The sequence below is a fragment of the Euprymna scolopes genome, chromosome 7 (assembly GCF_053919585.1).
Source record: "Euprymna scolopes isolate OS-2025 chromosome 7, ASM5391958v1, whole genome shotgun sequence".
Taxonomy (NCBI): domain Eukaryota; kingdom Metazoa; phylum Mollusca; class Cephalopoda; order Sepiida; family Sepiolidae; genus Euprymna; species Euprymna scolopes.
The window spans coordinates 81131577-81147242 of record NC_136488.1 but is presented as its reverse complement, the minus strand read 5'-3'; the positions used below and the strand labels follow the sequence as shown (position 1 = coordinate 81147242).

Below are 15666 nucleotides of genomic sequence, written 5' to 3'. Positions count from 1 at the left end.
TAAGCATTTATAAGCTTGTTTACAGGTCGAATCAAGTTATAAAGAGCAAAGATCGTTATTGTTATGAATAAAGATTTTCAAAAACACAGTTTTTCATTTTCAAGATGAAATTTAAATCGGCAAAAACTTTTCCATCGATCTTAATATTACAAATTCACTTTTTTATATAGCCTAACACATTAGAAATCATAGTGACAACGTATTGAATATAGAATACTACCAAATAAATTTTTTTTTATTCGATGGCACCAGATAAATTCCACCAAAAGCTAATCGGCCTAAAATAATAAGGGATTGCTTTTGGATTGACGATGATTCGCAATTTCCGATTTCCATGATAAAGTGGATATCTTCATTTTTACCTTATATTGAATACTGATTTTTTTTTTAATTTAATTAATTTAAATACTTGTTGTTTTCCTTGTTGCAACAGCCAATTAAGTATTTTGGCAAAGAATTGGCTTAAGATAAGAATAAACTAGTCATATATATATTTTTTTTTTTGAATATGTGGATTTTTTGGGGGATTTTTAAAAAATTATTGCTACCCTCCCGATAATAATATTCCCACTTTGCAAAGTATGTCCAGGTTTCTTTTAAAAATAAATAAAAAATAAAATAAAAAAATTCTGCGCTTTTTGTTAAATCATTCATTTCTTTTTTTTTTTCTTTTTTTTTTAATCGTTCATTATAATCAAATCATCGGAGAACCAAATACTTTTTGGTTGCGGGATGTTTGGTTGAATATTCTTTGTCTCAGCCGTCAGCGGTATTTTCATCTCCATCGGACTGAGAGGTGGTTTCTCCATTTCACTGATATTAATACGGAAAGACTCGTCCATCCCATCGCAAATGTCGTCCTCGCAATAACTCGTGAAGAAACTCGGGAAGAGCAAGGCTAAAGAAAAAATGGCAGCCCCCGCGCAGAAAACGATAAGTCCAATAACTTTACTAATGTCCAGCATTTTGTTGTAACGCTCGGCGTCCCTGTCTACCATGGCGATCTTCGTGTTGTCATTGATGTCGATGATAACTGTCCGCTGTGGAACCAAGTAACCGATGAGAATTCCGACGACTCCAAAGAAAAGCAAGTTGGCGCCTAACCAAAGAAATATCTTCCACCAAATCGGCGCACATCTTTGCGGTCGGTTTTTCGGATCCAACAAATATTGTAAGGAATCGTCCTGAAATGAAAAAGAAATTTTAAAACTTTCATCCACTTTTCTTTTCTTTTTTTTTTTTTTTGGTAGAGGTGGGGGGGGGAATAAAGAATTTTGGTTATAGTCAAAATTGTCTTCTCCTTTTGACTTCCGGTTTCTGATGTCTATTTGGCTGAATAATTAGATATGGTCAAGCAGACAACAAAGCCATTTTTAACATGGGAAAGCGGGGGGGGGGGGCGATTATCTGAGAGGAAAATAGTTATCCCGTTTGCAGAATAGAAGCTAAAAATCAAAAGGAGCAGGCAATCTTGATTATAATTGGAATTTTCTATATTTCTTGTTGTTATGCTGATCGACCCTTCTGCATGACTATATGGACTCTTCCTGACACTATAAACAGTGGTAACAAATAAAGAAAATCACTATAACTAATCCAGAAACAATTTCTGGCAATACATTACTTTTGTACTTTCTGTAAATACATACTCTTGTTAACAACCTCCTTGTGCTCTTATTTATTAGGTTGGTGCAAAAATAATGTCGTTTTTTGTCGTTCAATTTACATATAAAAAACATTATTTTTGCATCAACCTAATATTTATTTTATTTTATATCTTTTTTTACCTTTTAAGGCCACAACACTGGTAGTGTGGAATCAGACTTATGTCAGGTACAACATCACCCATGCCAAAATAGGCTTCAGAAAATAGAAGATTAAAAAAACTCGTAACTCTCACTTTTCTTGTTTTGTCCTTTTAGTCTTCACATTACATGAGCGACGTTTCTGACAAAGGAGGAAGGGTTGCTGTTTTCTGGATCAGAATCTATCTACCTCACACTTGTTGACTAATTTTTGACTTTGACGTAGCATTTTTTTTTTTTTTTAGTTTCTTACATTAAATGGCTTCATGCCTTTTCTGGATCTTGTTAAAAGAAAAAAAAAAAAAAAGAAAAGAGAACCTCAAAAAGAAAAAATACCGATTCCAGGTGGAACAAGACTAAAAGGATAGGGAGGGGTTCTGTGATCTACCCTATTGCGTCACTACATGCACTCTTTTTGACATTATGAATAGTGATAATGGTTGTAATAGAGAAAGGGTCACTATAACCAAACCAAAAGCAATCTCTGGCAATCCATTACTTCTGTGCTTTCTGTAAATACATATATTTGTTAACTCTACCTCCTTGTTGTCTTATTTCTTTTTAGTTCTTTAAGGCCATGACACTTAAAATTTTCACACTAGTTTCTTCATCTTGGCTGTTGTTTCTGGAACACATGGCCGGGATGATGTGCATATTGGTTAAAGCATGTAGGTTATTTTGAAGTTCAAAGTTCAATCCTGAGCAAAGGTAGTGAGGCAACGATGAAAAAAAAGTATCACAAGGCGACGAAAATTCGAACTTTAGTCGGATATAATATCTATGCCACAATCGGCTTCAGGGTCCAAAAAAGAGTCTCAAATCTAATAGGTTCCGCACTATCGGCCAAGCTCGAACCTCTGTCCCATCGGTGCAAGGTTGCATTCCTGTGCCTGTTTTATAAGTACTTTAATCGGATGTGCTCGGATGAACTCATGCCACTTGCGCCATCCCTTGATGTACATACTCCTGACTAACTCGACAAGCAGCAAAATCTCACCTCTTCACTGTTGAGGTCTCTAGATGTCAGAATAGTTTCTTCCCTCAAACTGCTAAACTTTGGAATTCCGTACATGTTTCCTGCTTTTCTGACAAGCAGAAATTTAGATGTAATGTGAACAGTCATTTCGCTACTCAACCCCCCTACAATCCACTGTTAACACGATTCCAAATAGTAGCTGATTAAGTCCAACTGGCAATATGCCTTGTTTATGATGAAACAGAATAATAAAAAAAAAGAACATACAAGATTCACAAGAAAATAAAAGATTAGACTTAATTGCAATAAATATTCAAAGAAAAATATTGATTAGAGATGGAGCAAAGCTAGAAGTGGGGGGGGGTATGCTGATCTACCCTATTGTGTGACTCCATGGACTCTTCCTATGACTATGAATAGTGATAACGGTGGTAATAGAGAAAAAGTCAATCCATCCAAAAGCAGTTTATGACTACACATTACTGATACGAGACTTCATCTTCTCTTTTCTTGATCAGTGAAGGTTAAATCTTTCTAGACTGAGGCAATTTTAATTTTCGTCCCAAATCCAGAAATTCCCCATTTTGGACGGTTGGATTTTCTTCACACTGGAAAAAAAAAACAAAAAAAAAAACAACCTTGTGTTTAACTGTTCTCATGAGGAGGCAAATAAAAGTACAATTCAGTGTACAATTAAGTGCACAATTCATCTGGTGGTTGTAAGTTCAGTCCTGAGCAAAGGCAGCAAAATGATTTAATAACTAGAGAATGGAATGCGATCAGTGTACCACTCCTTCAGTTTACAGTAGAGGGTTGGGTTCAAGATTCTATAAAGAAAAACAGTCTTCTTGAAGACATTATTTACCAACTGGAAAGTTACTTGTATTTAATAAAAAAAGATTGCAAAAACTTCCAGTTGTATAGAATATATTATAAAAACAAACAAACAAACAAACAAAAACTAATGAAATTATTAAAAAAAAAAAAAAGAGATTTTTTTATTCATAAGCATAAATATTTTTGCACGTCTCCTTAAATCATGGAGAAATTATTTAATTGAAAAGGCATTTATACAAAAGCAAATGATATAACGTTTTAAAATGCTCCAATGAGTTATTTCCCTTATTCTGTTTGAAAGAGACAACGATTCTTCTTAGTTATGATAGTGAAATTTAAAAAATGAAATATTGAATTTCAAGTGAAACCAATAGTGTTCTATTGTGACTTTCGATACCAGTTGTTGTGAACACGAATGACACCAATTGTTATATTGTGTGTAATAAGGTATTGTATCCCAATACCCAATAACAACCGTCACAATAACAAAAATACCGTATGGTAGCAAGACAGACAGAATATTAAATAAAAAATATTTATTGATGAAACGTAATGAAATGAAAAACCTTCTTGTTGATAAGAAAATTCTGAGAAGTTTAGATTGGAATTAATCAGAATTGTCTCTTGTTGATAAAAAAAAGTTCTGAGAAGGAAAATAGCGAAGTCCTATAGTTGGGATATTTGTTGCCGGCATTGAGCGAACGGCTTCTGCTGCTATGAGAAAGAGAGGGTGAAGGCTTTTGTGTTATTGTTGACACCACTGTCAGAGAAAGAAAGGGAAGAGACGTTCGTATTAGCTGCTGCTGTTACTAGGAAAGAGAGAAAGAGAAATCCATGCGAGAAGTTGGACGACCTTCACCAACAAATTGCTAGTGATAGCTGATGACACAGCCCTTATATATGGGTGGGGGGAGCAGATGTAGTATGGAGCTAAGGTCTGCGCTATGATTGGAGGAGACATTTTTGTTTGTCATTGTGTTTTACTGCCTTGATTATCCTTTGTTGTTAGGGAATACTCATTCCCATGAGTCCATGTTTTGTTGTTTCTATTTAAACTGGGGGTGTCTGTGAGAGAATTTATATTAAGGTCGTCACTTGTAATTCCTTTATAGATATTTTACCACATATTTCTGTATCTGATCTGTCGGATTTTTCTGACCTTCTCTATTTTAGTGTAGCTATTTCCTTGGGCAATGAGTTTTTGCCTGGTAATTTATTGCTATAATGAACTGTATATCATAGTGGAAGGATGGGTACAAAAAACATAGTTTCTGACAACTTAATGCGTTGTTAGCAATCGATTGAACATAAGGAGGAAAAAAGGCAACTCAAAAATGGATTCAAAACGTAGAGGAAGACACCAAGAACTTACCAATCTAACAAATTTTAAAAGATGCCCCAGATACCTCCAGATTCATGTCTCAAAAGCCCTTCTACAACTCAAGAATCAAAATTTCGATCCAGTTGAGACATGAAAGGAGAAATGGAGAAACAATATTCCTAAAGGAGGGGACATCATTAAAGACCCAACTTTGCACCTCCCAGGTTTTGCTACACATAATAGGAAGCAGTGGGCAGCTGCAAACTGGATCAGAATAAGACACTGCAGGATTACAGCAAACAAACAGGTGGAGACAAATAGACCCCCCCCCCCAAATCTGCTCAAAGTGCAAGGAAGCCCCCCCCCCTCCCAGGATACAGACCACCTGATCCTACACTGTCCAAAGAGACTGTGCGACAGCCCATCTATCTGAAGACAATTTCTCAGACTGGCTACAAAATAGCTGTAACTCATACGATACTACTATAGCAAGTATTAAAAGTGTGGAAGAGACTTACCTCAAATTTCTGGACGAGTTTGTGTAGTGTCTAAGGTTAAGAGCAAAAAAAAAAAAAAGAAAAAAAAAAAAAGAAAAGCAAGAATGGCAACCACACCTGTTTATATGCTGGCAAGTCTTGCGAAGTAACACAAAATCTTGTTTCTCATATGCAAATAAGATGGTGCCAGCTTGGATTAAAAATAAAAAAAGCTCGTTTTCAGAGAAAGAGAGTATTTTTTCAGAGTTGTGTGTTAGGACTGCAAATAGTATACATACGATAATAAAGCATGACGATTCTAACCACAAAAACCAAAACCACGCTTATTTTCCATAATTTTTGGTATGCACTAATGATTTGCATTAATAAATACATTCTCTCTTCCGTTTGCCTGCTTTCCAGCTGACTACAATTTGATCGTCTTCAAGTCCAACATAAACAAGTTCTTGATCAGCCGTCCCCTTAAGTAATCCAATTTACCAAATTTCCACTACTAACGATTATTACAATATTGTCCCAGTGACTACTGTATACTCATTAACCCTTATCCTTGAGTGGCTTCTGTGCCTTGATAAGTGGTGACTCCTATGTAAAATAAAAAATTCACAAGTTTTTCTGTTATTTTATTTGGAACTGCCATATTCCACTTGAGTGTCAATGAAAATTAGCACCAAAAATTGCATAGCAGAGCAATTTAATTCCGATTTTAGATCTGTTAAGATTTTTAGGATATTGTTATCTTTGCTTGCTTCCATGTCACCGTGCACACTTTATTTGTATATGAATATTTTAGATGGTGGGAGGAAATGAAAATAGCAGTAATGTATAAAAGTCACGGTTATGGAAGAACGCAAGAAAAAATCTGTTTAGGCATTAAAAATAGTTTTTTTTGTTGTTTCTTGTTATATATTACGAAATGAAGAATCATTTTCATTAAAAATCCAGTTGCTATTAAGCATCTAAAATTGAAAAAAAAAACAACACACTTGAAAAGTGTCAACGTATTGTAAATAAACTAAATCAAAACAAGATGGTGAGCGAATTTGACCTGATGTCATGTGATTTTGCTCATTCACATAATATTGACATTTTTGTCGATTATACATGCATAATAATAACTGGATTTTAATGGAAATGATTCCTCATTTAGTAATATATAACAAAAAAAAAAAAAAAAGAAAACTATTTTTAATACCTAAGAAGATTTTTTCTCATGTTCTTCAATGGCCGCGACCTTTATATAATACCAAAATAACAGAGAGAGAGAGAGAGAGAGAGAGAGAGAGAGAGAGAGAGAGAGAGAGAGGTGGGGGTGAAACGGGCTTTTTTGAAATAGAAACAAGCTCAGAATGTTAAGATAATTTAAATTAATAATCTTTTTCCCAAAAATTTTAAACAAGTTATACGTTGTTTATTTTGTTATCTTTTATGATTTAATTAATACTAGTTCAGCTAGAAGGAGAGCGAGAAAGAAAGAGAAAGGTATACAGAGAGAGGAGAGAGAAGAAGAGAGAGGGATTTGTTTGGGATTTTGTCTTTTTATTACACTTAGGTCAAAAGAAGATAATCGGTTTGTATACAAAAAAATGTCAGACAGTGGCGGATGAGAACTCAAATGTGGAAAAAATATATTTGCATGGCAGATATCATTAAACGCAGGTGCTCGACTGAACTCCAATCTATGGTTCCCCCTTGCCAAACTTTCACGGAAAACACTTAACGAGCTACGATTTCCTCCACTCTCTAACTGTGCCTAACTCTAAACGCAGATTCCATGAATAAAGTTTCTTTCCCCAGAACTTCATGCCTGTTGAACACTGTTCCGCTGGCCTGCTTCCCGGTTGAATACCACATGGTAGCCTTCAAATCCAATGTAAAAAAGTTCATGCTGTATAACCATCCCCATACATAATAATATTCTACCCAATCTACACCATTAACGATTACTACACTACTAACTTACATTCATTAATCCTTATCATCGAGTGACTTTCGGGCCTTGATAAGTGGTGACTCCAAAGTAAAAAAAAAAAAAAAAAAAAAAAAGAGCTAATGCTGAGGTTATAACAAGAGTTAGAGTGTTTTCACTATTAACGTTCGGCAAATTAAGGCACGATAAATGGTTCAGTTGGTTCTCTATTTGTGTGGTATTTAGGTACGTCATTCGAGCAACTTGGAATTTTTATATAAAAAACAAGAGGCAACAAATTTTAATTTAGATGGACTGGCATGCCGTTTTTCTGCTAAAAATCTTTGTAAAAAATAGACAATTTTTTTTTTTTTTTTTTTTTACATACCGATGGCCTGAGATTTGGGGGAATTATATAATTTGTTGTTATATTTACTTTTCATTGTTATTATTTTGGTAAATATTTAAAAAAAAAAAAAAAAAAAAAGAAAAGAAAAGAAAAAAAGATACTTATTGTAAAAAAAAAAAAATAATAATTCAAAAAATGTGAAAAAAATTTTTTTTTTTAACTGAAGGGAACATGTTTTTTTTTTTTTATTTTGACTCATATTTTTGTTTAATAATTCCCCTAAGTCTGAAAAAAAATTGTTTAATTTTTACAAAGATTTTTAGGAAAAAAAAAGGTAGGAAGCTTTTGTTGTGCCCTAATTTAATGTACCTTAATTTAGTGTGCCTTACTTTAGGCTGCCCTCATTTAGTTTGCCTTAATTTAGTGTACCTAAATATCACACAAATAGAGAGTCAGCAGGAGTCATTTGTCATGCCTTAATTTGTCTTACATAAATAGTAAAATAGTTAAGTTCCGAAAACTTCTGCCACTACTAACCAACAGAGTTATTGTTCAAAGAGGCAGAAACATTGAATACTGTAAACCTCCAATCAGTAGTTCCTTTCAGCCAATCAGAGAAGCAAAAATATTCAGCGCTGAAAATCTGCATACACTAACCATAAAACACAGTGTTTGTCACTCTTTTTGTCCTGATATTTTCATCCATACCTTATGCACACGGGTATGTTCTTAAAAAGCTAATTCCAGCCTTTGGCCAAAGAACTTCGACAGACTTTCATTGTTTCCTAATAATAGAGTGGGCATAGACACACTGTCAATCAAACACACTTGCACTCAAGTTAGTACACACTCTTTATCACTAACAAAACAGAGGCATGCTATTTACACACGTGGTGCCAGCCAAAATGAACACACATACACACTCATTAACAAAATAAATGTACGGTAATATATACACGCATCTTCATATGTTTGTCTTATTTACACGCATATAAACACATATGGAACCAACCAAAATGAACATATGTACATTTGTAGTAAGATGGCTGGGGCTCTCAATGGAGAAGGCTGAAAGAATAAAAATGAAATTCAATGCTTCTAAAATCACAGATACCCATTAACTGTATTTTATCAAAATCTCAGAAGGGAAATAAAAATTCTGTTCTCATAGCTTAAACTAGTTTGTACTTGTTTTGGAAAGAGCTGAAGTCAGAAGGTCAGAGGACAATTCTGAAGAATGTGTAGTTGCATGAAAAAAAAAAGGTTGTCAAGTGAATTTAAATGACAATAGACAGAACAAGAAGTTTAAGTTTTTTTCTTTAAATAATAAAAAGGAAAGAAAAACAATTGTTACACATACATCTAACATTACCACAGAAGAGATGAGGTCTGCCCAGTGAGTCACAAATGAATGAATGGACGGATAAATAATTGTGAGATATGCATGCTAGGCGGAGTTACATAGCAACACACCTAGGAGCAGCAGAGAGAGAGAGAGAGAGAGAGAGAGAGAGAGAGAGAGAGAGAGAGAGAGAGAGAGCACAAGAGCAAGTCGGGGCCGGGCCTGGACAGCATCAGATTGCCCTACTGGATTTTTTATCTCAGTATAATAAGTTGCAATTTATAACTGAAAGGCTTCCTTTTTATTTTCCATAAGAATCCACACAATGGTGTTTGGGCAAAGTAAATCTCAAATCCCTCAACACCAGTGTTGTGGCAATGTAAGTAATGAATCCCTCGTTACCAGTGTTGATCAAGACAAACATAGTGGTATAGTTAACAGAAGTGTATTAGTAAAAGTATGTTACAGAAATACACGTTATGATTCTGGGGGCCATAACTGCCACAAATCACTTTATTTACTTCTTTCCCACCACAGCAAGATGTGGCACAAGGTCAGAAGGTGGGGAAAGTCAAGCCAGTACCCCTAAAGGAGGAGCACTCTGATATTTTAAAAATTGACTGGACAGCCCTGTTAACATTCCCTCAGGTCGTAAGCAATAAACATACTGCAGCTCAAAGAGAGGAAGCAAGGCCTGAGAAGATGGACCTCCTCGGATTTCCCAGAATGAATGCCTCAGCCCGCCAGATAAAAGGCTACCGAAAAGATCCAGAATCTCAACTGGCAAGCTATCGCCAGTGCAATTTGGCACCAAATTAATGGCACAAATCGCTACCACAACGTGTTAGATGTAACTGCATTCATTGTCTCTGGATATTCATTCCTAAAATTGATGGATCAGTTTATTTCATAACAGATAGTGAAAAAGATTTAAATAAAAATTTCTAGAATTGCCACTATAACACTTCACCTGAAGTTTTGACTAGAATTAACAAAACCCCAAGCTAACTCTGCGCACTCGTCCAAAGACAAAGGGATGTGACATATGAAGTTCAGTTCATATATTCATCAGGGTTCACACAGGTTTGAAAAGGCCTTGAATTTTGAAAAGATCTGACTTCTATAATTACCTGGAAAAAACCTTACTTCTATAATTACCTTGAAAAGGCCTTGAAAATATGGAAAATGTCTTGAAAAGGCCTTGAAAATCATATTCTTTATGTCCAGTAAAAAATTTGTGTAGGAATATTAAAAAATAAAATTGAAATAAATACATTCTCCTGAAATTGAATCATATTATTTCTGGTATTATCGATACAAAAGTTGCACCCTTTTATCACGAAACTACCTGATATTATTTATATAATGGTCCAGGGTTATGGTCGCCATGTTCCCCGAAAATGTCATGTGATTTTTATCTTTGGGAGACTTTAAACACAAAAAGTTTATGCAAATAATCCTCACAATCTAAACCAACTAAAGGAGAACATTACCAATGCTATCAGGAGAATCACCAGAGAAGATCTACAGGCAGTATCTGCAAGCATTGTTAAACGTACCCAGAAATGCATAGATGTCAACGGAGAGCACTTCCAGCATCTTTTATAACACTACAAGTAATTTAAACAATAAAAGAATGTTCCTCCTCTCTACTACATTTTCTGGGCTACTTTTAAATGGGCCACTCTGTATACACTTTATGGATGTAGTCAAAGTGAAATTAAAAATTGAAATAAATACTATTAAAATATTTTTTAAATATGAATCAAAATACTGTTAGTTTTTTGGTTTTGTCTTGAAAACTTCAATTTTGTCTGGAAAAGATTTTGAAAAGCGCTCGAAAAATTTTGAAAAGTCCTTGAAAATTTTACATTGAAAATCTTTATGAATCCTATTCATGTGCAACTGAATTCTTTCGCTGATAAGGCATATTTATTTATTCTAAAAGAGTAGCCGAGTTGACGTGATTTAATACTTGAATGAAGTATTTTCCTCATTTTGGTTGCTGCCAATTTTTCTGACAGCATCGACCTCCAGAACCATCCAGGGTAAACAATGCAGCACAATAAGTCTTCATCAGCAGAGAAACGACATTTGACGATAGTCAAGATTGTCTACCCCTTTTTGAATTCCGGTTTCTGCTGTCCATTTGGTTGGATAATTAGGCATAGTCATGCAGACAAGTAAGCCATTCTTAACATGAGGAAAGGAAGGGGGTCTTTCACATCATCTGAGAGGAAGACAGTCATCCAGTCTGCAAAATAGAAGCTAGAAGTAAAAAACAGCAGGCAATCTTGACTATAACAGGAATTTTTAATATTTCTTACTATTATGCTGAGCTGCTCTACTGTGTCATTATATGGACTCTTCCCGACACTATGAATAGTGATAACGATAAGAAAGAGATTCACTATAACCAATCCAGAAGCAATCTCTGTAAATTATTTTACTAGATAATCAGGCATGGTTAAGCAGACAAAGAGTGGGAGTACTTTTACATTATCTGAAAGAAAGATAATCCTTAATCAGAAGGGATCATATCTTGCTTGTCACCGTGATCCCATGTACAGAGCAGAAACTGAAAATCAAAAAGAGCAGGCAATCTTGACTATAACCAGACATTCTACTCAACAATTCATCATTATGAGACAAGACAGTGGTCAATTTCGGCAGCATCCCATTAACCCTAGGACCAGGGGACAGCACGACAAATGATGTCATAGACTATGCAACCAGTGTGCTAATACACACACAAACATGCCTTCATAAATGCACACGACAACAGCCGAAACGAACATGTGTACCCAATTTTTCCTTATAGAAAAAATTCCCATCTTTAATGAACACTTTCGATTCTCATTATTTTTATACTAGCATGGCTGTATGGTATTGCCCGGTGTAAAAGTGTCTTAGACATATTTAGATCTGATGTCAAAAAAAAAAGGGTCTTAGACATACCTACATCTGATCTCAAAAGAAGATTAAATACAGTATAGAGCGATGTGTACAGACCAGGATTTTTTGTTGTTGTTGTTTTTGGTTTGATCATGTTAAAAGAATGGATGAGAATTCTTGGGTTAATAGAGCAATTGGCAAAGGAAGGCCGAGGATAATATAGGAGGAAGTCATGAAAATGGACTTGAGAGAAAGGCATATAAATAAAAACCTGTCTAGAAACAATTAATTTGGAAATTCATTTCTAAACACATGTCAGCAAGTAAAATAGGCGCTAGAATATTACTGCAAATAAGGTGGTCTCCCTCTACTGTGCTAGAAAACTACTCATATCTAACAGTATCCTATATCTCTACAAAGCCACCATTCGCTCATGCAAGGAATATTGTTGCCACATCTGGGATGGTGTATCTACTACTAGTCTATCTCACTTAGACAGGATCCCCCCCCCCCCAAAAAAAAGTCTTCAATCTAATAGGTCTTGTACTATCAACTAAGCTCCTAACTGTCCCAAAATGTTGCATCCCTGTGCTTGATTTACAAGTAATCACATCATAATATCATTTGTAGAAATTTATGCTGACGACACTACCATCTATGGTAACATTTTAAAGGCCATAAACTGTTACATGATAAAGGCCTGTCCCTTTTTCATGTAAGTAAAAAAATAGGGAATTAGTTAAATGTAAATATGAAACAGGATAGTCAAGGATTCAAACTTGCGAAGCTAGACTTGGAATTGAAAATTCTAATCATAAGTTAAAATAAATACAGAATGTTATTGAAATAAGGAATGTGGAATTGCAATTGTTTAGCTTACATATCTGTTTATTGGGAAAGGAATGTAATGATGAAATTTGTTCTGTTATAAAAATGGAAATTAAAATAAGGAATTTAATCGTCAATTGAAATTGTAAACATACTATTTGAAAAATAGGTTACTGAACTCGGGGTCATGTCAAGTTTGGCAACGTGACGCATGTCATCCAACATGCTTTATGAGCACAGGTTTAATCATGCAATGATGTGATGAGTTCTCAATATAGGTAGAGTTTTAGATGCAGTCTCGGAGAAGAGTTGGAGAGAAGCAGAGAGGTTCAGACTGATTCTCTGTTAGAATCAAGGCACGCTCTAGAGGGTTTTAGAAATAACCATGTAACAACTTTGAATCCCTGAGATAAAATCATGTCCGACCGGTCGAAGATGAAATAAAGGACGTCAAAATGTGTTTTTGTATCTGCGTCTCCGTGTTGTTATTCAACAGAAAAGGTATTGTCCATTTATATTATAAAAACTTTGTGAAAATCATCATCTCAAAAATAGGTAAGAAATATATGTATCAATATTTATAGAAACACTCCCGTTCATACAGAACTGTCTCTCTCTTTATATATACCTGTTTATGTCTACAATATGCTATCTCTTACAACATGAACATCTTAAAACATATGAACACTCAACGTATGAACACTCACAAGACTCTAATCTCTCACTAAGAGTCTCCTAAAACGAACAACAACAACAATACAATTTGGTACTTCTTTAAAATACCACCCAATACATAACAAAACGATCAAGTTCTCTCTGATTCTCTCTCCTCTGGGCTTGATCACATGGTGCAATGGGGAAAGAAATGGTTAATTTTAATGCATCCAAAACCAAGCTTCTATCTTTCTGACATCAACTGAAAGGAATGGCTCTTGTACTAGGGAGGCAAGCTTCTAGGTCTGAGCTTTACTCCTGATCTGAGATGGAACGTATACATCAAATCCGTTGCCAACGCTGTTGGAAAAATGGTAGGATCGTTCTACCGCTCCAGTAGACATCTCATTGCTGATGCAATTTTCTACTTGTATAAGAGCCAAGTACATACAAGGATGGAGTACTGTTGCCACTTCTGGGCAGGATAAGCTGCTAGAAAGAACTTATCCTGCCTTGACGGAGTCCAAAATAGACTTCATAGCCTAGTGAAGGATGTCCTTTTCGCTTCCCTGCAACCTCTTTCCCACGGAAGAGACATTGTGAGCCTGTCTCTGCTTTATCGTTATTTTCATGGCATGTGCTCACCTGAGCTCCAATCTATGATCCCCCTGGCATGACTTTCACAAAAACACTCGTCTATCTGAAATCACTATCAATAATTTCCCCCACTCTTTATCTGTACCTAAACCTAAAGGTAGATTCATGAACAAAGCTTCTTTCTTAGAAGTGCATGCCTGTGGAATTCTCTTCCGTTTCCCTGTTTTCCAACTGACTACAATATGATTGTCTTCAAGTCCAACGTGAACAAATTCTTGATGAGCCATCCCCTTAAGTAATCCAATTTACCAAATTTCCACTACTAATGATTACTACAGCATGTTCCCTTTGACCACTGTACACTCATTAACCCTTATCCTCGAGTGGCCTCTGGGCCTTGATAAGCGGGGACTCCTTATAAAAAAATATTCAATGAAATGTGCTCTGATAAACTCGTAGCACTTGTGTCTCCTTGATGTAAATACCCCTGACTAACCCAACGAGCAGCAAAATCCCCTCTCCTTGAGATCATCAGATGCCAGAAAGTCTTCTGCTCAAATAGTTTCTTCCCTTGAACTGCTAGACACTGGAATTTATCTCTCTGTTTCCTGCTTCCCTGACTGTACTAAAATGCAGAAGTTTAAATGTAATGTAAATGTACTGCTCAACAACGTACATAATCATAATGCTCCCGAATACATGGCATAGTAGTCTCTTATGTCCAAGTGGCAATATGCCTTGATTGGGATAAATACGAGTAATCATGACATGATGACAACATATAACCACTTAGATAAAAAGAAAACCAGACTGAGAGCTGATGACCTCAAAGGAAGATTAAATCCGAACAGTATATGGAGATGTGTACAGAATAGAAAACTTCTTTGGTTTGGTCTGTTGCGGACCAGGATATAAATACCCTAACTCGCTACAAGAAAAAAAATAATGAAATGAATTGAATGAAAGAAACAAAAAACTCAGATGCTGGAATAAAATAAACATGTCGTTTATTTCCTGTTGAAAAATGAATAACTTGGGTGTACACGTGTTCATTCGGCCGTTGACGACGACGCGCGTGGAAAGGAAAGGGAAGGGAATGCAATAGAGAAACGCGAAGTGGCAAGCCGGCCTGTAGAAAGTAGAGAGTTGCACACATGTCTGTTTTGATGGACCAAAGCCAAAGGGGAGATAGAGTGAGAAAGTCAATCCAGTTCATGGAAAGAGAAAGCGTATAAAATGTACGTGCGCTTACCCCACATTACAGTAGCAGGGAAAGTGACGTTAGAGCGCATGGTCAGTTCGTCGACTTAACAGGTCGAATGCTGGTCCGGACGAAAAAAGGGAAGTTAACAGGTTTTGTTGACTTTTATACTGGAGCTAGTGTTCTGGGTGCGCATGTTTGGTTTTCACTTAAAAGGAAGTGACGTCACAGCTCGGTTGTGTGTATGCGCATGAATGTGAGTGTGTGTATGAAGCTGTGTATATGCGTGCGTGTGCGTGTGCGTACATGTGGGTGTGTATATGTCAGGGAAAACATGTTCAAACAGGTCAAATTGTAAGAATGGGTGAGACTTCTTGAGTTAGTATAGTCATCTGGCAAAGGAAGATCAAGAAAAACATGAGAGGAAGTGATAAGGCGTATAAATACAGATCTTT

General features: G+C 35.7%; 1 protein-coding gene across 1 annotated transcript in view; it reads right to left on the bottom strand.

The window, feature by feature from the left end:
- Nucleotides 1-657: 657 nt before the first annotated feature.
- LOC145279797 (neurensin-1-like) overlaps nucleotides 658-15666 on the bottom strand; it is a 72110-nt gene continuing 57101 nt past the window's right edge. Inside the window, exon 4 of the mRNA XM_080131130.1 lies at nucleotides 658-1184. Within this exon, the coding sequence (XP_079987256.1) occupies nucleotides 678-1184 (507 nt within the window). The 3' untranslated portion in view covers nucleotides 658-677. The remainder of the gene's footprint in view (nucleotides 1185-15666) is intronic.